The 21,680-nt window shown below is 37.7% G+C and overlaps 1 protein-coding gene across 7 annotated transcripts in view; it reads left to right on the top strand.

Annotated features, from left to right (window-relative positions):
- EPS15 (epidermal growth factor receptor pathway substrate 15) overlaps positions 1-19,280 on the top strand; it is a 140,292-nt gene extending 121,012 nt beyond the window's left edge. For 6 of the 7 annotated variants that reach the window (XM_070368074.1, XM_070368075.1, XM_070368073.1 and 3 more), the window contains 4 exons: positions 8,296-8,372; positions 11,516-11,711; positions 14,090-14,274; positions 16,826-19,280. In XM_070368074.1, coding sequence (XP_070224175.1) covers positions 8,296-8,372; positions 11,516-11,711; positions 14,090-14,274; positions 16,826-16,972 — 605 coding nt within the window. In that variant the 3' untranslated portion in view covers positions 16,973-19,280. The remainder of the gene's footprint in view (positions 1-8,295; positions 8,373-11,515; positions 11,712-14,089; positions 14,275-16,825) is intronic. The other variant, XM_070368080.1, reaches the window with a different exon arrangement.
- The last annotated feature ends 2,400 nt before the right edge of the window (positions 19,281-21,680 follow it).

Below are 21,680 nucleotides of genomic sequence, written 5' to 3' on the forward strand. Positions count from 1 at the left end.
CTTCTGCATTCAGTGTGCTACACTGTGTGTTTTGCTTGAAAGGTATGAAGATCTGCCTCAAACAGCTGGAAAAGGGAGGATTATTTTAATAGACTTTTTAGATAATTGTGGATATTTTTCTTAGTTGTTATTTGTTGTTCAGTCACTAAGTTGTGTCTGACTCTTTGCAGGCCCATGAACTGCAGCATGCCAGGCTTCCCTGTCCTTCACTATCTCCTGGAGTTTGCTACTGTACCAAAAATCAATAAATTTTAGTTTCTTCAAAGTTAGTTACACACATACACACACACACACTAAGTTAGTTACAATAAGGAATAAGAAACTATATCAATGAACTTTTCATATTCTGTTACATTAAACTCCATTAGTCTTACTTGCACAGTGGAACCTTGTGCCCCATGTATGGCTTTGTAACATGCATTGATCATTTGGAACATATTGGTTCACTCAGTTATGCATGTCTTCCAAATGTTAGCACATTTCATTATAAATAGTTTTTTAAATCACATTTATTGATATCACCATCCATCTCATGAGAGTCTTTTAATTAAATATTGGTATAATGTTAAGCTTATGAGGCATTTAAACCTTTCCAGGATTCTAATTTTTACTTGATAGCTTGTAGTTTTTGTCATCTGCAAAAAATACTTTCAGTTGTTTTCCTTAAAGTGTCAGATTCACTTTATTTAGGAAGATACCTGAAATACCTAAAACTGAATAACTATTGTTTACTTGTCTCTTCTTTTAAGTAAGAATGGTATTCCAAGAAAAAAGCAGCTAGTTCACCTTGTTTCTCAGACCATCATGTAAGTTCATTTCCTTCAGATAACCATTATACTTTGGTACTCAGCAGAAATGATTAGTGTATATTTCTCATTTTGTCTTTCATAATTTTTAGATGTGTACCTAAGGGTCACAACTTATTTAAAATTAATAGTTTTTATTGATTCATCAAGGACAGACATTCATAAGTACACCGGGCCTTTTTCCCTCCATGATTCCCCTCCATGAGTTTGTGATGGTGAAGAATACAACCAGTACAATTTGGTGCCACTGCCTTGATTCCTACTAAGGCACCCACCACTTTTTTTTTTTTAACCCACCACTGGTTTTGCAACACTGTTACAATTAATCAATACAATGAGAAAGATAATATCATCTTCATATTTTGAAGATAGTTTTGACCTTACAGATCTCCCTAAAGGGGTCTTGGACTTGTGGAATGCATGGACCACACTTTGAGAACTAATATGTTCTAGAAAATTTTCCTGTTGCCCTGTATTGTGCTGGTTTCTGTTCCCTCAGGCCAGTTTGCTCCCAGGAGGTATCTGGGACAGATGTCTTTTATTCAGAACAAGAGTAAGAAAATAATCTCAATGTCCTGGAGAAAAAGCTAAAGAGTGAGGCTATCTTTCTGTTCTATATTTAGTCTGGAGCTTCTGTTCTTCTTCTGTTAGTACACACTTCCTGTGATGGTGTTGTCCATTTCTGTGCGTTCAGCTACAGCCTGTTCCGTGATGACTCCTAGATTTTGTCCTCTGTGCCTGATCTCTCTGCTGAGCCTCCAGTACCTTCAAGTTACCTGCTCGATTATCTCCTTAGGTGTCAACTCAACAGTTCTTAGAATTGATTGTCATCTTTTCCAGTTTGTCTCTCCTTTGAAGTATAATACAAGCAATTACAAAGAGTAAAGCTTTACCTCTTTCTACATTCTACTTGTTATACCAGTGACACTATTATTGGTCCTCAGTCAGTCATCCTAGACTTCTCTGTCCTTCCTCATCTCCAATAAATTGCCATGTTTTGTTGTTTTACCCGCAGTTGGACTCTGTCTGTTCCTCCTTATACTCAGCTTTGGTTGGGTCCTCATCATGTTTTACGTGGGCTGACTGTGATACTAAATTGTCTCCAGTCTCTTTACCTGCTGATCTGTCATCTGCATCACTACCAGAATTGTCTTTGTTAATATGTGATCTTACTCAGTTCAATTCAATTGCTCAGTCGTGTCTGAGTCTTTGTGACCCCATGGACTGCAGCACACCAGGCCTCCCTGTCCATCACCAACTCCCGGTGTTTATTCACACTCATGTCCATTGAGTCAGTGATGCCATCCAACCATCTCATCCTCTGTCGTCCCCTTCTCTTCCCACCTTCAATCTTTCCCAGCATCAGGGTCTTTTCAGATGAGTCAGTTCTTTGCATCAGGTGACCAAAGTATTGGAGTTTCAGCTTTAGTATCAGTCCTTCCAATGAATATTCAGGACTGATTTCCTTTAGGATGGACTGGTTGGATCTCCTTGCAGTTCAGGGGACTCTCAAGAGTCTTCTCCAACACCACAGTTCAAAAGCATCAATTCTTTGGCGCTCAGCTTTCTTTACTAACCACAAATCTAAGTCACTAGCCCTGTGTTCCAAATAAATGTGTGTGTGTTTATAATAGTAGGGCTTCCCTGGTGACTCAGATGATAAAGAATCTGCCTGCAATGCGAGAAACCCAGGTTTGATCCCTGGGTTTGGAACATCCCCTGGAGAAGGGAAAGGCTACCCACTCACAGATATATGTCTGAAAGAAGTTGTCCACTCTATGAAATGTAAAATAGTACTGAACATGTGGATATCTCATCTTAGCTAATAGCATTACGGTCTTATTCAGTTGCCTAAGCACAGATCTGCGAGTCATCTGTTAAATCCCTACTGTCCCATCCTAGTGCTTCTGGGACTTAGCAGAATGAAAAAATTGACTGCTGAAAAAATGAATATTTGTCTCAAATCTACTGCATTGTCATGAAATTTTGAATTCAATAGAAACTTAAACAGTCTAGAAAGAGATTGTCATCAGTAGGACATAAATGCTCGAGTCCAGTTGCCTGAACTTAACTCAGATACATTGCTAGTTCTATAGGTTTTTCTAAGTCTTAGTTTCCTAAACTTCTAGAGTGAGGTTAATAATTAGACTTCGGGCTTTGTTGGGTAGATTATATGAGATAATAATGTATGTTAAAGTATTTATTGTAGTTCCTGTCATAATAGATGGTAGTTGTTGTTACTACTGCTGCTACTTTTTAAAGGCTTGCAAATGCAGACTTACTTGTAATATACTCTTGGCTAGTTTCAAGTGAGATCCGGCAGTGAAGAGTGTGTGTGTGTGTATGTTGTCAACTCTTTTCCTGGAAAGGATTCTTTTAGTCTATAGTTGTTTTCTCTTCTCTTTAGTTTTTAAAATTATTTTGTTTGAGAAATGAAAGATGGACTTTTTTTTTATGTTTAAGTTGGTAAATCTGTGTTTTCTTCCAACTTACAAATATATGTAGGTTCTTAATATATTTATTTAGTTTACTTGTTCATAAACTCTTGCCATCTAGAAACCACTGAGACTCAGATACGTGGCATTATATAACCAAAGTCACAAACACAGGATATTTACCTTCCTTACTCACTGGGGAATTTAGTGTTTACTTAGCAAAAAGATTAATCCCACACAACAGGAGAATTGTAAGTTTTCAAAATAAATTAAAAATATAACAACAATTTTTGTTGTTAAAAATTAAATGGTAAATCACTCTACTCCAGCCTCTAAAATTTTGTAGTTATGGCAGTGATAGAATGACCTTAAATATTTTTAATATTTTTGTCTCACATTGGGTTGTTGTTTTTTGTTTGTTTCAGCATTTGCTCCTGGTGATAGACACAGTGTAGACTAAGAAAGAAAACTAAAGAGAGCAAATTCAGGTTACTCAGTTTCTACGTTTTTTTTTTTTTAACTTGTAACCACTGTTTTTACACGTCATCATAAATGAGATTAGTTCAGGTGCCAGAAAACTTTTTGCATGGAATATTTTACTAACTTCTAATGAGAAAATGCATAATCTTTCCAATTCTTAATTAAAACCTTAAAACATTCTGAGGTTATAGAAGAGCACTCATGATGTCCCCACAGCATCTTTGACACCAGCATTAGGAAAATGTCAAGTAGGTCTGTGTTTTTACAGGCAATGACTCAGACTAAGCATGCATACGTTCATATATTTTATAATTCTTAGCCTCTGCTTTCTTTCATGTTTTTTCTCTAATTTTCTCCATTTCCACAAACCACAGGCCATGGATGTCTCTTCATGGCCACTTAATTTTTGAATGAAAAGGTATGTGTGTATTAGCAGATGTATATTTGTGTGTAGTGAGTGTGTATCTCTCTTCTCCCACCTCCTTTCTGTCTACAAGAGACTGAGAGCTTTTTTGTAAAGTCTTTTTTTTCCCCTTTCCACATAAATCTAGTTGTTATTTTTCCTTTGCTCTCTTTGAACTTTAACACTTACTGTGTAGCAGTTGTGTACAAGTATATCACTCAGTTAAATCATGAGTTCCTTGAAGGTAAATATGTCTTCTATCCCTCTGAATCCCTGGTACCTAGGTTTGAGCATGATAGATGCTTAGTAAATGTAAGTGGATTACTAGGTGATTGAGTGAGTGAACTCTTTGGAGACCAGCTTGAGAAAGTAGATCCTTTGCTGATGACTATAATTCACAAGTATCTCTTGAAGGTTTTCTATGCTGCTGCTGCGAAGTCCCTTCAGTTGTGTCCGACTCTGTGCGACCCCACCAGGCTCCCCCGTCCCTGGGATTCTCCAGGCAAGAACACTGGAGTGGGTTGCCATTTCCTTCTCCAGTGCATGAAAGTGAAAAGTGAAAGTGAAGTCGCTCAGTCGTGTCCGACTCTTAGTGACCCCGTGGTCTGCAGCCCACCAGGCTCCTCCATCCATGGGATTTTCCAGGCAAGAGTACTGGAGTGGGGTGCCATTGCCTTTTTTGAGCTTAATTATCTTGCGGGTTTTGAGTGGGTCATGGAGGTAAAAAAGGTTTCTACCTCCTCCCAGGATTCTCTGGTTAGACAGCTGTTCTGTGGGCATTATTTGTGAGCCTTAAGGTTTCCCTTGTTCCTTGTTGGTCAACTGGTTGTACTGAGAAATGTTATGGCATCTGTTTGGAAGATCCTTAGTAATGAGACGGTTTTTCTTTCAGTATTTTCAACAAAAATAAGTGTCTCCTCTTTGCCAGACCTTGCTTTAGGCCTTGAGGATATAATAGTGAACAAAACAAGCCCCTGTCTTTATAGAGCTAATATGGCAACCCAGTTCAGTATTCTTGCCTGGAGAATTCCGTGAACAAAGAAGGTTGGTGGGCTGTAGTCCATGGGGTCACAAAGAGTTTGAGACAACTGAGCAACTAAGCACAGCACAATAAACAAATATATAACATGTCAAGTATGATGAATGCTATGAATTAAATTAGGTTAAAGGGTTAAAAGGGGCTTCCTTGGTAGCTCAGCTAGTAAAGAATCTGCCTGCAATGCAGGAGAACCCGGTTTGATTTCTGGGTCGGGAAGTTCCCCTGGAAAATGGATAGGTTACCCACTCCAGTACTCTTGGACTTCCCTGGTGGCTTAGACGGGAAAGAATCCTCCTGCAATATGGGAGACCTGGGTTCAATCCCTGGGTTGGAACAATCCCCTGGAGGAGGGTGTGGCTTGCCTAGAGAAGTCCATGGACAGAGGAGCCTGGTGGGCTACGTCCATGGGGTCGTAAAGAGTCAAACATGACTGAGCTTAGACTAAGCACAGCACAAAGGGGTAAAAAGTAATATGCCTAAATGTAGCTTTATTATTTACACCTCAGAAAAAAAGCATTCAGCATAGTATGATCTCAAATGTATAAGGACAAAATACCAGGAGAAAAAGCTGTTAAAGAAGTATGCTAAAATATTGGTAAGGATTCTTTCTTTTAAATTATTGTATAATAGACATACATTATGTTAGTTTCAGGTGAACAACATAATGATTCAACATTTGTGTGCATTACAGAATGATCATCTCAATAAGTCTATTTACCACTTATCACCATACAAAGTTGCAATTTTTTTTCTAGTGATAAGAACTTTTAAGAGTTACTTTCTTAGCAACTTTCAAATTTGCAATACAATGTTACTAACTTTAGTCCCCATGCTGTACATTACATCCCCATGACTTATTTGTTTTATGACTGGCAATTGTATCTCTTGATCCTCTTCACCCATGTTGCCCATTCCTCAACTCTTCTCAGGATTATTTCTGCTAATGAGCCTATAGATGGTTTTTTAAATGATGCTTCTATGTATTTCTCCAAAGTGATCCTTACCTTGATTCTTGCTGAGAAGAGGGTGCTAATCGGATCACATATGCATTCAAAGCTTGATTCTGCTGATAGTGTCTTTCACAGTGTACACTTTGTAATATTTCAGTCAAACCTGACCTAACTCTGCACTATTACCACATGTATAGTGACTGTTTTTAAAAGCTATGGGACAGTGCAGAGCAAAAGCATGAAGCAGATTTTTCAGTACCCTCCATTGAAATGAGGAGAAGGCAATGGCACCCCACTCCAGTACTCTTGCCTGGAAAATCCCATGGACGGAGGAGCCTGGTAGGTTGCAGTCTATGGGGTCGCTAAGAGTTGGATGCGACTGAGTGACTTCACTTTCACTTTTCACTTTCATGCATTGGAGAAGGAAATGGCAACCCACTCCAGTATTCTTGCCTGGAGAACCAACCCCAGGGACGGGGGAGCCTGTCTGTGGGGTCGCACAGAGTTGGACACGACTGAAGCAACTTAGCAGCAGCAGCAGCCACTGAAATGAGCCCAACTCCTTTTCCATCATTAACCTTCTACCAATCAGGAGACTGTTGCATCCTGCTCAGGCTGTGGCTCAGCTGCCACTACATCAGGAATCACAGGAAGAGGAGAAAGAAGGGAAAGCGTGAAATAGCAGCCATGACCAGGCTGGGCCTCAGGCTGTGAGACTCAGCAGATACAGAGTAATACAAAAGCATCCTATATGACTAAAGCTGTAGGATTTCCTGTAACTCTGGACTTTCAAAATCCTCCTCACGTTCAGAGTTGGTGGTGTATCCCTAAAAGACTGATTTTCTCTGTGCTTCTGCCCACCCCATGACTGTCTTGGTGACAAGACAAAGATAATGTAGATCCTCGTTGCCCCTCTTTTGTTTATGTCCATGGTGTGCTTATTGTTAGAAATAAAGGCACACTTTATACATTTACATGAGTGGGTGAGTACACTTTTGTCCTAAAACTGATACGATGTAAACATGAAGAATTGAGGAATAGCGGGAGCATTTTTTCTGTGCCCATTTGCTCTGTCTTGCCCTCTCTTTTGAGATTGTCTTCTCCTTCGTTTCTTTCTACTTTCCTATATCAAGCCACAATTCCTATAAACATTCTTTGACTTTATTGGTAGTGTTTATGCCTAAATAGGCAAAACCTATCACAAAGTAAGTCGGTTTGTGCCAGCTGAAAATGTTAGTTCATTTGTTAAGTGTACTATGATGGAACAGATACCTTCTCATGCCTGTGAAGCAGTGATTAAATATTGCTTTTGCAATTACTGTTCCTTCTGCCTGTAATAGGTTTCTCTCCCCCACCTCCATTTATTCAGCATGCTCCCTCCTTTATCTGAGAGACCTAGCTCAAATGTAATGGCTTCTTCAGTACTTTTCTTGATTTCTCCCAGACAGTGGCTTCACTCCAGGTTTTTCATACCTCTCTATTAGTTCATTTAAGATAATTTTATTATTATTTGTTTGTATGTTTCTTACTATACTGTGAGTTCTTTGGATGTTGGAAACTCTATCTTCTTATTGTCTTAAATTTTTTATGTATGGCCAATGAATGTTTTTTCACCATTCATTCTTCATTAGATAAATGTTATTTGTTGTTTCTAAGGACCTCGCTAATCTAGTAAAAGCAATATATCAATCCCAGATAACCATAATACAATCAGTGCCACAAAGAAGGAAGAAATCACTTTTGCTGTGCAAACTGGAGACACCTAGGATATTCCAGGCTTTGTGGATATGGTAGCAGGTGAAATGGACCTTGAAGGATGTGTGTGAAATGTGAAATAATGGGTTTTTTTTGTTTTTGTTTTTTACTTTTTGATGTCTTTATTAGAAATAGTTTAAGCATACAGGAGCTATATTATTTGATGTGTATTAAATCCTTAAACACTCTACCTACAGTTATTTCATCTATTTTTGATTCTTAATCATTCATCAGTTGATTTATACAAAGGAATATCTCTTGTGGGGATATCAATGTGTTCATCTGTCTTTGTGGACTTAAATCATAAATTTAGGAACTCATATTTGGGAGTAGATATTTTCATATGTCTAAATGTTACTCACCAAAAGAGAACATGAAATTTGATGTTTTTCTGTCCTGTTGCATTGATTTTCTTTATTCATTTTAGCCACAGACCCCTTTGCTTCTGTTTTTGGAAGTGAATCATTTGAAGATGGATTTGCTGACTTCAGCACATTGTCAAAGGTAATTTGCAATAATTAGTGGGAGGGTAAAATATACTATGTTCCCACCAGAGGAGCAATTTTTCCTTTTGATTTTATAACCTTTCACAAACATTGCAACTTGATTTCAATAAGTCACAGCAAATGTGGATTTCAGACAAATGAAATACAAGATATAATCAAAGTAGATATTTCTGTGCACAAAAACAATGGTGATGGTACAGATAATTTTCTCATGACAGGCTTGCCCAACAACTTTAAGAGTTCTCTTCCTTTTAGATTTATTTTTTGGGTTTCCCTAGTGGCTCAGACGGTAAAGCGTCTGTCTGCAATGCAGGAGACCTGGGTTCGATCCCTGGGTTAGGAAGATCCCCTGGAGAAGGAAACGGCAGCCCACTCCAGTATTCTTGCCTGGAAAATCCCATGGACCGCGGAGCCTGGTAGGTTACAGTCCAAGGGGTCGCAAAGAGTCGGACACAACTTCACTTTCACTTTCATGTTCTATTTTTATTCGAGTATAGTTGATTTTAGGGCTTCCCTGGTGCTCATTCAGTAAAAAATCCACCTGCAATGCAGGAGACTGCTTGCAGTGTAGGAGACCCAAATTTGGTCCCTGAGTTGGGACGATCCCCTGGAGAAGGAAATGGCAATCCACTCCAGTATTCTTGGCTGGGAAATTCCATAGACAGAGGGGCCTGGCGGGCTACAGTCCATAGAGTCACAAGAGTCAGACACCACTTAGTGACTAAACCACCACCATAGTTGATTTACAATGTTGTGTTAGTTTCTACTGTATAGCAAACAAATTATGCGTATATACATATATCCACTCTTTTTTAGATCCTTTTCCCATATAGGCCATTGCAAAGTACTAAGTTCCTTGTGCTATACAGTAGATCCTTATCTATTTTATGTATGCTGCTGCTGCTGCTAAGTCTCTTCAGTCGTGTCTGACTCTGTGTGACCCCATAGACAGCAGCCCACCAGGCCCTGCCGTCCCTGGGATTCTCCAGGCAAGAACGCTGGAGTGGGTTGCCATTTCCTCCTCCAATGCATGAAAGTGAAAAGTGAAAGTGAAGTCACTCAGTCGTGTCTGACTCCCAGCGACCCCATGGACTGCAGCGCACCAGGCTCCTCTGTCCATGGGATTTTCCAGGCAAGAGTACTAGAGTGGGGTGCCATTGCCTTCTCCGACTTTATGTATAGGTGTGAGTAAATGTCAATTCTAATCCCCCAATTTGTCCCTCCTCTCCCCCCCACTCGTAGCCAAAAGTTTGTTTTCTACGTCTGTGACTAAGAATCTTCTGTCTTATTAAACGTATTTCTTCCAATTAACTACATTTTCCTCCTGTTGACTGTCAGGGTCAATGGCTATAAAATCTGAGCATTCATTCCATCTTTTCTGTACTGGTTCCTTGACTTTATGTTCTGAGGCTGTTAAGGTTAGTATTAAGATAATAGCCCACCAGTATATGTCCACTACCTATTTTCCAGTGTAACCCTATGATCAATTCAGGCCAAAAAAGTAAAATTAGAGTGTATGTCAAATTGTCTCTATCATTGATTCTCAACTGGGTGTTATTCCCCACACCCATACCCCTCCCCCAGGAAACATTTAGCAAGGTATGCTGGGGAAAATTGAAGGTAAAAGGAGAAGGGGGCGGCAGAGAATGTGATGGTTAGATAGCATCACTGACTCAATGGACATGAATTTAAGCAAACTCCAGGAGATAGTGGAGGACAGAGGAGCCTGGCATGCTACAGTCCAATGGTGTCACAAAGAGTTAAAATCGACTTAGCAACTGAACAGTGGAGACGTTTTTGATTGTCACAGCTGAGGAGGAGGATATTCATATATAGTGGATAAAAGCAGGGATGCTTTTAAACCTCCTGCAACCCACTTTCCAGCCCCCACATCACAGAGCTATGTCCAGCCCAAAATATCAGTAATGCTACTTTAGAGAAACACTAGCCTAAATTGCGGAGAAGGCAATGGCACCCCACTCCAGTACTCTTGCCTGGAAAATCCCATGGACGGAGGAGCCTGGTAGGCTGCAGTCCATGGGGTCGCTAGGAGTCGGACACGACTGAGTGGCTTCACTTTCACTTTTCACTTTCATGCATTGGAGAAGGAAATAGCAACCCACTCCAGTATTCTTGCCTGGAGAATCACAGGGACAGGGGAACCTGGTGGGCTGCTGTCTCTGGGGTTGCACAGAGTTGGACACAACTGAAGCAACTTAGCAGCAGCAGCAGCAGCCTAAATTGTAATACGCCATTCATTATAGAAAAATGAATCTTCTGGGAACTTCCCCGATGGTCCAGTGGTGAAGAATCTGCCTTGTAATGCAAGGGATGCAGGTTCAGTTCCTGGTCAGGGAACTAAGATCCCACCTGCCACAAAACAGATAAGCCTGCGTGCCACGACTACTGAGCCCACACACCACAACTAGAGAGTTTGTGCATCACAATGAAAGATCCCACATGAAGCAGCAAAGATCCTGCATGCAGCAATTAAGACCATATAAATAAATACATGCGTATTATACAGTGAATCTTTCATTACTCCATGTATTAGAAAAGCCAGGTCTTCAGACCCTCAATAAGGCTTACCATTCTATGGGATCAGTTTGCTTTAAAAAAAAGTTGACTTCTCATTTTTTGAAGTTGTTGTTTAATGTTTGTCTTTAATGTTTTTCATGACATTAAAGTTGTCTTTAATGTTTTTCAAGATGCCATTTTCTTTGATATTAGTATTAAATCTTTCCTAGTTTAAGTGCATTGGAAAGTGTGAAATAAGTATTTTTTCTTTATCATTTGGATCAGATATTCACTTGAGGAAGGATACATTAGTCCCTTTAAAATGGGCCTCAGTGGTTTTGTATAACCTGAATCTTGTCAAACCTTTAACCCGAAGTTGGTTTGTTTTGGTATGATCTGTTGTTCTTAATAAGTAGTGGTATAATCACTACCCATATAGAATAGTTAAAAATTTTTTTTCAATTTTGGTTCTGAATGCAAAGGTTGAAATGTTAGTGCTCTCAGAATTGAAATACATAAAGCTGCATAAAATTGAAGATCACTCTTCCAAATGCAATATAAGCATAAACAGTTTGGTTGGCATAATATATATAACCATGAGTAAATATTTCTTTTCAAACAAAGGTCAACAGTGAAAGTACTTCTTTCCAAACAAAGGTCAACAATGAAGATCCTTTTAGTTCAGCCACATCAAGCTCCATCAGCAGTGTGGCTGTTACAAAAAATATGCTTGAGGAAACATCTGTCAAAAATGAAGACGTACCCCCAGCACTGCCACCAAAGATAGGAACTCCAACAAGACCCTGCCCACCACCACCTGGTGAGAGTTGGTACCTTTCCTAAATCAACTGCTTTCTTTTTCTTTCCAAGAAGTGTTGTGTGGGCCTTACTTGTAAATGTTATATAAGGGGCCTTAAACAGAACAAGTCAGAAAGCATGGCAGAAGCCTGCTGTTATCATCTCTTCTGACCTCAATGCAGAATTACAGACTTGTGCCTAAGAAGCCAACCTGTGTAACTGTCAGGAACTACCTTTCTGGCAAGAGCTAATTTATTTTTAAATCATTTTAGAGAGGCAGTAAGTGAAATTTCTAGCTTTTTGAAAACTAATGAGCTTCCATTTGAACAGAGTTTCCTGCACTGTGGTATTTTAATAAATTTCTATAAGGGAAGGTTAATAATCCAGAGTCCCTTTCTTTTTCCTGCTAAGTGTGAAGTCTTCCTTAAGTCCTTCAATATGAGAATATATGGCTGTTTTGGTATTCAGAATTCAGCATTTTGGTATCAGAATTTTGAATGAAAGTATTGTTTTTCTTGAAGGAAAATATTATTTACCTCACTTAATAAGAGATTCCTTTATTTTAAAAAGGTGGTGTTTTTGGTCAATAAACAAATTCTTACTTTTTTGTTTTTGTTTTGTTTAGTACTGTACCAAAGAAAGGGGTTTTGTTTGATTTTAATTAATGAAAAGAATAAAGTTTGTGAGAAGTGGTAAAAGGCAATCCCCTGAGTAGTTGTAGTGCCGCTAGATTGTTTTGTGAGAAGACACATCTGGTGCATTATTGTTTTAACCATATATCCTTGGTAAATTTTCAGCCGCAGTAGTTCTAGATGTTTATTCTTGACTTTTTATAATAGCCTGCCTGTGGTATTTCTTGGGCAGATTTTTTTTTTCTTCTTTGATTTAAAGAACTGTGAATAAAATTATTAATACCTAACTACCTATTGAAAAATCAAGTGAACAAGTGATTCTGTCTTTTAGGGAAGAATAGCCTATATCATTTAATTGCTCAAGGGTAAATTTGTCATACTATATTAAAAAACAAGTGACAGTTAATTTGCTCATTTAAGTTTTATACCTTTAAGAGGTCAATAGTGAGGTGATTTTTAAAATCCTCAATAAACTAATATACTAGTGCTGTAACTAAATCTAAGACTTCACCAAACTGAGTATATATCACTGTAGAAAAATCAAGGAAAGAAGAATGAGGACTTCGCTGGTGGTCCAGGGGTTAAGACTTTGCCTTCCAGTGCAGAGGGTGCAAGTTCAGTCCCCGGTCGGGAAGCTAAGATCCCACATGTCTTGAGTCCCAAAAAACATAAAATAGAGGCAATATTGTAACAAATTCAGTAAAGACTTTATAAAAATGGTCCACATTTTTTTAAAAATGTCTAAAAAAAAGGGGATGGTTTGTTGAAATGAGATATTAAAGATCTGAGTTCTCATTCTGAATATCCTCTGATATCCTCTGTGATCTCGAGTATATAGAGCTTCCTATGTCTGAGCCCCAGATTTCTGAGCTGTTAGATGGTGGCATTAGTTCTCATGCTGACCACCTTCACAGGATTGTTGGAAGGATCCTTTGAGATATGAGGTGTGAAAACCTTTTGTAAGCTATGACAGAAAGACTCTGTTATGATTGCTGTTACCAGATTAACACATCTTTAGGAATATATATATATTTGAAGATATTTTAACACCTATTCTTATTATCTTAGTACTTTCTTCAGCAAGTACTAAGTTTAAGTCTTGAAAATTAGGAAACTTGTTTGAAAATGGTGATGAATTAATGAGCAACAGTATGCTGTTGTTTGGTCAAAGATTAGTTTATCAGTAACCACAGAAATTTAGGCCCTGGGCTTCAAAACATTCTCTTTATCCTTCAGTTTGAAATATTATAGATGACAAGAAGTAGCTGGGCTTTACCAAAGTAGTTTTTAATTTCATGCTCCCAGGTGTTACATATAGATCCAGAGAAAAATCAGAAGAATATTAGCATTTTTCAGAGATCGTTTGCCCTTACTGCCACTTGTGGAGAATTATGTATTAGGCAGAGGTTATCACAGCAGAGGCCATTTTCGTCATTATTTGTCGTTTTCCTCCTGTTTTATCCATTCTTCTCTCTCTTCTTGGGAGTGTGCTACTTTGGAGAAGTTAACTCTCTGAGCAGATAAGATTCCTGGCCTGTTGCCTCACCCTTGGCTGTTTTCCCATTTAGCCACATAAAACTGAAGTGTACTTAAGAGGTTGTGTGTGAAAATTCTGAAGACAGACTGTTGGTTGTGGTCATTTAAGGCCATATTAAGAATGTTTTAGGTTCCCCACCCCCACTTCTTTAATGCTGCCTGTGTTGATGTTGTTGTGTGTTTGTGTTTGCCATGCTTGCTGGTTGAGTTAATTGTAATGATTTTGATCCAGGGAAAAGACCCATCAACAAAATGGATTCTTCTGATCCCTTTAAACTGAATGATCCATTTCAGCCTTTCCCAGGCAATGATAGCCCCAAAGAAAAAGATCCTGATATGTTTTGCGATCCATTCACTTCTACTACTACCACTACCAATAAAGAGGCTGACCCAAGCAATTTTGCTAACTTCAGTGCTGTAAGTACTGTGAATGGGTTGTTTGGGGGAAAATCTTTCCATTTACAGTTTAAAGAGCTTTCAAAGATTATTTTGGAGTCTGCCAAATTTGCATTATTTCAACTAAATTTACCAACATGTTAAAAATGATCTTTATTCTTCCCCCAACCAAGAAAACCTCTGTTTGATTCTGTTTGCTAGTTCTGAAATTATTGCATTGTTCAGATGATTTTAGTAGTCTTAGTTCTTGGGATATATACCAGTTGCTTTGCAAAACCTTGACAGTTATTATTTTGCAAATTGTTACAGACAGTGGGCCACTAGAGAGTCATTTGCTGTCTGCCCTCTGGATAAATAATGCCAATAATGAGTTTGTGTTATTTGTAACTGTGTATGTGTGTTTGTGTATAAAACCTTGAAAATTTCTGGAGACCAGTCAGCAATTACTGTATTATGTAAGAAGATAGGGCCAGAAATTCTTTGAATAGAAAATAAAACTCTGGTTTCATACAAAAATGTTCTTAAAATATAAGTCGGTTTTATTAAATAAATATGATTGTTAAGAGCTAAACAATCTTTAATTATTTGGAGGACTCTAATTCACTAGCTTTCTATATCTACTCTGCATTCTCCCAAAGCTTCCCTGATAGCTCAGTCGGTAAAGAATCTGCCTGCAATGCTTGAGACCTGGGTTCGATCCCTGGGTTGGGAAGATCTTCTGGAGAAGGAAAAGGCTACCCAGTCCAGTATTCTAGCCTAGAGAGTTCTATGGACTGTATAGTCCATGAGGTCGCAAAGAGTTAGACATGACTGAGCGACTTTGATTCACTCACTCACTCAGTTCACGAGCATTCCATATCTACTCTGCATTCTTCCAGAGCTGACTAAAGTAGGCCAATAAAGACAATAGAAGGATGTGGTGGTAAGAGTATAGGTGGGTCCTATAAGATCATAGAAATGGGGCAACCACCTGGAAATATCCCCCTGGTGGGGCATTAAGCAATGACATGTATATCATCATTATGGAGATAAACATAAGTTTTTGTTTTAATTCTTAGAGTAACTAACAGTGTTTCATTTCCCAGGTTGCTTTTTTTGAAGATGAAAATGACCTTCATTATCACTATTTTGTAATAAAGCAGTTTTCCTCTACTTAATACCTCAAGCCTTTGAGATGATTCTATAAATAAGAGACCTAGTGGCCAGCTGACTGACCACAGTGTGCCTAATGTCTCCCTCAGTGTAGCTTAGGGTTGCTCTTCCAGTCACTTTATTCCTGCAGCCATTTCTAGTTAGTAAAGCAGGTAGGCAGAATTAGACTGGGCTGTTTAGCTTTTGAATCTGTAACTCTTAAGTTTCAGTGGCTTCTTCCGAATGTGAAGAGGCAGAACAGGAATCAATATTTTAAATATTGGAAAACAGAGAGTGTCAGGATTATACTGACTTTTGTTAGATGGAATTTGAGTTGTTTCAAGGAGAGAACCCAGAATTGCTCTTACTATAATGCTCTTAGTACAGAATAACCTTCTGGCAGTTTGCGGCACTTAATATTTTAAATACGATTTCAATAAGTCAAAACCTGGTTGGAATGAGTCTTGAACAAAAGCAATTTGCTTTTTTCATTTTCCAGAATCTCAGTATAGTATAGTATAATATTAAGCATCTAATAATAAAAATGTCTTTTTTAAATGAAAGATTTTTTAAATATTAAAAGTTTCAAAGATCTTATAATTCCCTAGAAAGAAAGCTACCATTTTCAAAAAAGCCTGACAGTTTCTTTCTTTTCATCCTGTTTGTTATGGTATTCATCCTATTATAGTGTTCTTCTATATGACAGGACTTGAAACCAAGTAGAATTTTTTTATTTAGTATCTGCCACGGTTGCTGTTTGGGGTGGATAAATATATTTCTTTGACTTTTAATTATCAGCATTAAGGTCTTATTTGGAATGGGTCAAAAAGTTCACAATACCTTCTAAAATCATTATCATGCGTTAAAAAAATTGATTAGGTCCACATCTTGCTTGGTATATACCCAGTACTCTTATTTTATATATAACAAAATTTATATATAGTATATTCTTTGCTTCATAATTTTCCTGTATCTGAAGGGCTAGAATAAGATAGGAAATTGCCAGTGGGATTAAGTTAAAAATGATGTATCATGTGAGGATGCTCACTGAAGTTGAAGTAGTAAATGTTTTTTACATTAGATAAACATGCTAGCTCTCTCCTGTTTTTAAATCTCCTGATCCACCTTAAGAATATCTACTTTTCAAAAAATGATGTTTTAATGTTCAGTTTTATAGACTCTCTATCTGTAGACTGCATTACTTTTTAAGATTAAATCATATTTTGATTTCATATTTAATTTTAAGTTTAAATTTAAAGTTTTAAGTTTAAACTAATTAAACTTGTTTTTGAAAAAAAATAACAAGACTTCTTCCAGAGCCCTTCAGGTGAAACACGTAGTTAAATATCCTTTTGTGAAAGCTGTTTTCCCTTCTTTTCTTTGTACTTGTTCTACTCATAAATGTATTCATTTGTTTGTTCATTTGTCTTTTAAATGGCAGTATCCCTCTGAGGAAGATATGATTGAGTGGGCCAAGAGAGAAAGTGAGAGAGAGGAAGAGCAGAGACTTGCCCGACTGAATCAGCAAGAGCAAGAAGACTTAGAACTGGCTATTGCACTCAGCAAATCTGAAATATCAGAAGCATGAAGAAATCTCCTGTTCTTCGTCAACCACACAACACTCTCCTTCTTGAATACTGAAGCTATTTACAATGTGTATCAAACCTACCTGTGAGCATGGGAATACAAAAGGTTTGAGATTCCTGTAAATGTGACAAAACTTTTGGCTTTTTAAACTCCATTTCAGATTTGTCTTTTTTTTCCCCCCTGTAAAAGTGGTAACCCAGATGACTTCACCTAGGCCCCTGTTCTGGTGTGCATTTAGTGTGAGCTTTTGCCTGCCTGTGCTACTCTTACTTGTAAAGCTAGAGCACCCAAGTTTCTGCCTTCTGGAATATAGAGAAATAGTTTCACCCCTATGCTACCCTTATTCTGTAGTTACTCTAATGATAGCCAGTGGGGTTCTTAAAGTTGGCAGTATTCTCCCCTAATTTAAATGGTTGAAAGAGGGGAAGTAAAAGAACATGCTATTTCTTTTATGATAGAGCAAATTGGCCAGTTTAAATTACTTGTTTGTATTTCCTTTTAATCAAAATACTGTTCAATTTGTTTTTTATAGACAAGAAAAAATATTTTGCGTAAATTGACTCCCACTGTTGAAAACAGGATGTTTTAGATGGAACCGTTAGAGCTTCAGACTCAATCTTTTCCTAAATAAAAAACATTAAAGCCTCATGTCTGAAATATATTTAAAAATTTTTTTTCTGGATTTAAAGAATTATAGATAAACAGATACCTCTCTGTGATTTTAAGTACTTAGAGAGTGAAGAAAAATTATCACCTAAAATATACTCATCAATATAAGATAAGCAGAAATCTTAACCTGGCAGCCATTCCGCCATTGCTATGACACTGTCCTCTAGTTCATGGTAGGTTTATTTTTTTACTTTTGCAGAAGAAACTTTAGTAAGCTAGAACTGGAAGGTACTTTAACTTTTTGTATATATATATTTTTGTTTTCTTTAATGAAGGCTCAATTACTTGAAATGTAAAAGCATTCTCTGAATACAAATGAAAAAGTGACGTGTTAAATCATTATTGCTTTGTGTCCATCTTTGTGGATTAAAATAGTCTATTCTCTTTGTATTTTTCACCTACAAAATTGGCAAGCTAGCAAAAAATTTTTTGTTTTTTTAAATTGGGAGAGAGGAGACCTGCCCAGTTATCAAATCTCTTTATGTGTTAAAAGCCTATCTTCTGCAAAACTGACTTAGCAGACAAGTTGAATTTAAAATGGACTGTGAAGTAGGCTGTAAATTGTAGAGTAATCTAAATTTTTTTTAACATCAGTCACTGACTTAAATAATGTGTTGAAAACCAAGATAAAAGAAAATGCACCTAAAAACTAATTAAATGTGTCTGTGGTCACCAAGTCAAGGTGGTATTGATCTGTGTTAATAAGAGTAACTTATTGCCTAGCTTATGAATAAATTCCAGAATATCCAATTATTTCATTTTGAAATGGTGCTTTTTTTCTCTCCACACACAATTGGATTACTGCAGTTCAAAATGAATTTAAACTACTTTCCTGCATTGCTTTTTTCTACTTTTATAAATTAAAGCATTTCAGCATGAAAGTCATACAGACAAAGCAAGGGCTGAATCATAATCACAAGGCTTTAATTTTGATAAACTAATCCATTTATAAGGATATACTGCAAAAGTTGATTGAGAAGGTAGTGTTGGAAGTTGTAAATGGTAGTGGGTTGAGGGTTTTTTGTTTTCTTCCCTTACACTTTAGGAAAAAGGTAAGTTGACTTGAACAACCTTCTTTTGCACTGGGAAAATGAGCAGATGTTTGAAATGGTTTTAAAATATTTTTTTTAATTAAAAGAACACTCTGGAAAGTACTAAATATCTGTAACTTATAAACACCAACTTTCAGTGTAATAAGTGTACCTTAATCTTATGTGTGTTTAACTGGATTACATAGATTCTTACCTTTTGTTAAAATATGTATACTCAGTGGACCAATATGATATTAAAGTATGTATATATTATATGAATATATATATATATATATATATATATATATATATATATCTAAACCTCCATGCTCACTTGTGTAGGATGAATGTCTTAGAGTCATTTATGATTATATTTTATGTTGTTGACTCTGGCTCCAGAGCCTGTGATGGAAAAGGACAGATGAGGATTCCTGAGAGCTAAGTAGCACTTATTACAAGGTTTTAACCATCTTCTACCTACTTGTTCAGATTTATTTGAGTTCTCTTTATAGAATTTTCTCTTATGTTTCAAACTTCTAAACTGTAGCCTGTAATTATGAGAACAATAAACTTTAAGTAACAATAAACCATAGTATCCATACATCCATCTGACATGCAGTTTTGCATGATTCTATGTTACATTTTTGCTGTGTCCATGGAAGGGTAGACATGCAATCAGCACAGATGAATTATGTGTAAAGTTCTTGAGACACAGTACCTGGTATAGAATACCCAGTAAATGTTAACTTGTTTTTGGTTGACATCTATTTTGTGAAAGAAAGATAGGAAATATATGCATAGAGACAGTGTCCAAAACATAGGTGGTTTGTGTACGTATTGGTTGAATGAGGATTTGTGACTCTTGGAGGGCACTGTGGTGTCAAAAATTCATGCAACCCTGGTCTGCCATTTTTAGGAAAGAAGACCTTGACACAGATATTTAGGCTCCCTGAGCTTTAGCCACCTGATGCAAAGAACTGACTCATTTGAAAAGACCCTGATACTGGGAAAGACTGAAGACGGGAGGAGAAGGGGACGACAGAGGATGAGATGGTTGGATGGCATCTCCAACTCAATGGACATGAGTTTGAATAAACTCCGGGAGTTAGTGATGGACAGGGAGGCCTGGTGTGCTGCAGTCCATGGGGTCGCAAAGAGTCAGACTCGACTGAACTGAACTGAGCCTCATTTTCCTCTTCTAGAGAGCATCATAATACCTGGTTCACAGGATTGTTCTGATTGATTTGAGTTTGACAGCTTTTTAATATTATTTTAATTAAACAAATTCAGCCATGTTATTGTTAATAGTGAAAATAAGTACCGGTTATTGAATGCACTACTGTAAGCAGTTTATGTGTGTGTGTGTTTAGTTGCTCAGTTGTGTCCTGCTTGTCGCAACCCCATGGACTATATAGCCTGCCAGGCTCCTCTGTCCATGTTGTTTAATCTTCACAACAGCCCTAAATAGGAATGCTATTAGCATCTGTGTTTTTTCAGTATTTATTTATTTACTTGGCTTCACTGGGTCTTAGTTGTGGCATGTTGGATCTTCAGATCTTTGTTGTGGCAGGCAGGATCTTTTAGTTGGGCATGTGGGGTCTAATTCTCTGACCAGAGATCAGATCCAGGCCCTCTGCTTTGGAGCACGGAGTTTCAGCCACTGGACTACCAGGGAAGTCCTCAGCATCTATTTTAAAAATAGGAAAAATGAGGCTCAAAAAAGTTACAATAATGTGATTCAGATGATACGGCTAATAAGTAGATGAGCCAGGAATTGAACTTTGGCCTCTATGATTCTAAACATGACACTCTTTCCAGTTTACTGTGCTTTGTCTCATTTTGTATGAAAAAAAATTGCCTATAGGAAATTTTAGGAACAGAGCATGATAAATAATACCAGATAACATGTTGAGCTTCAGGCAGAATCCTTCGTGCTTTACATATATTATTTCATTTAATCCTTTAAAAAGTAACCTTTTAATGTATAGGTACTGTTTTTGTCTCCATTTTCCAGAGGAGGTGCCCTAACTAGGCCATAGTTACATAGTTAGTAAGTGATAGAGCCGGAATTTGAACCCAGTAGACTGGCTGTACTGTTTCAACCACTGCTCTCTATTCCTGTTAAAGGTGAGAATTCAGAGGAGAAATACCATAAATAGAATAATCCATGTAATCTCTGCTCTTGAGGAAGAATGAAATAAACCTACTGCATACCACATGGCATCTTATAAAACATTTCCCAATTCATTTTCATATTTAATCTTTACCAGGGTTTAGAATAGTTTTTGACACATGAAAGCACTGAACAATTTTTAGTTATCAGTATGACAATGATAAAAATGAACATAGGGACGAGAGCAGCCTTTCTTTTATTAAAAATGTACAAATTTCAAAGCCATGAAACTGGTAACAACAAAAATTGATTTCTTGGTGCTGGCAAAGCTCTGGAAAGAATGCATTAAAAGGTAGGCAAAGGTAGTACATTTTGGAGAGTTTGCCACACAGATGAAGGGACAGGCATTCTAGGCAGAGGCCCCAATTGTATAGAGTGAAAGTGTAGAACACGGTACAGTGTGCTAGCAAACAGCACATGCTGAAGTCTCATTCAGTGTGGGTTGAGTAGGTTTGTGGCCAAAAGTGAAGTGTTTGTGTGTAGAAAGAACTCATTGGTGGTGATCTGGAGAATTACTTTAGGAGGAAGCCAGGTAAGGCAGGGAGAGCAGGTGAAGGCTATTGGAGTCATTCACATGAGATGGTAAGTACCTAAAATATGACTGTGGCTGAGGACTGAGAGAAAGGGACTGATTTAAGAAAACAAACAGGCCTTTACATGTGGCGCTAGTGTTAAAGAACCTGCCTGGCAGTGCAGGAGACAGAAGCAACACTGGTTTCATCCCTGGGTGGGGAAGATCCCCTGGAGGAGGGCATGGCAACCCACTCCAGTATTCTTGCCTGGAGAATCCCATGGACAGAGGAGCCTGGCGTGCTGCAGTCCATAGGGTCGCAAAG

The sequence above is a fragment of the Bos mutus genome, chromosome 3 (assembly GCF_027580195.1).
Source record: "Bos mutus isolate GX-2022 chromosome 3, NWIPB_WYAK_1.1, whole genome shotgun sequence".
NCBI classification, from domain to species: domain Eukaryota; kingdom Metazoa; phylum Chordata; class Mammalia; order Artiodactyla; family Bovidae; genus Bos; species Bos mutus.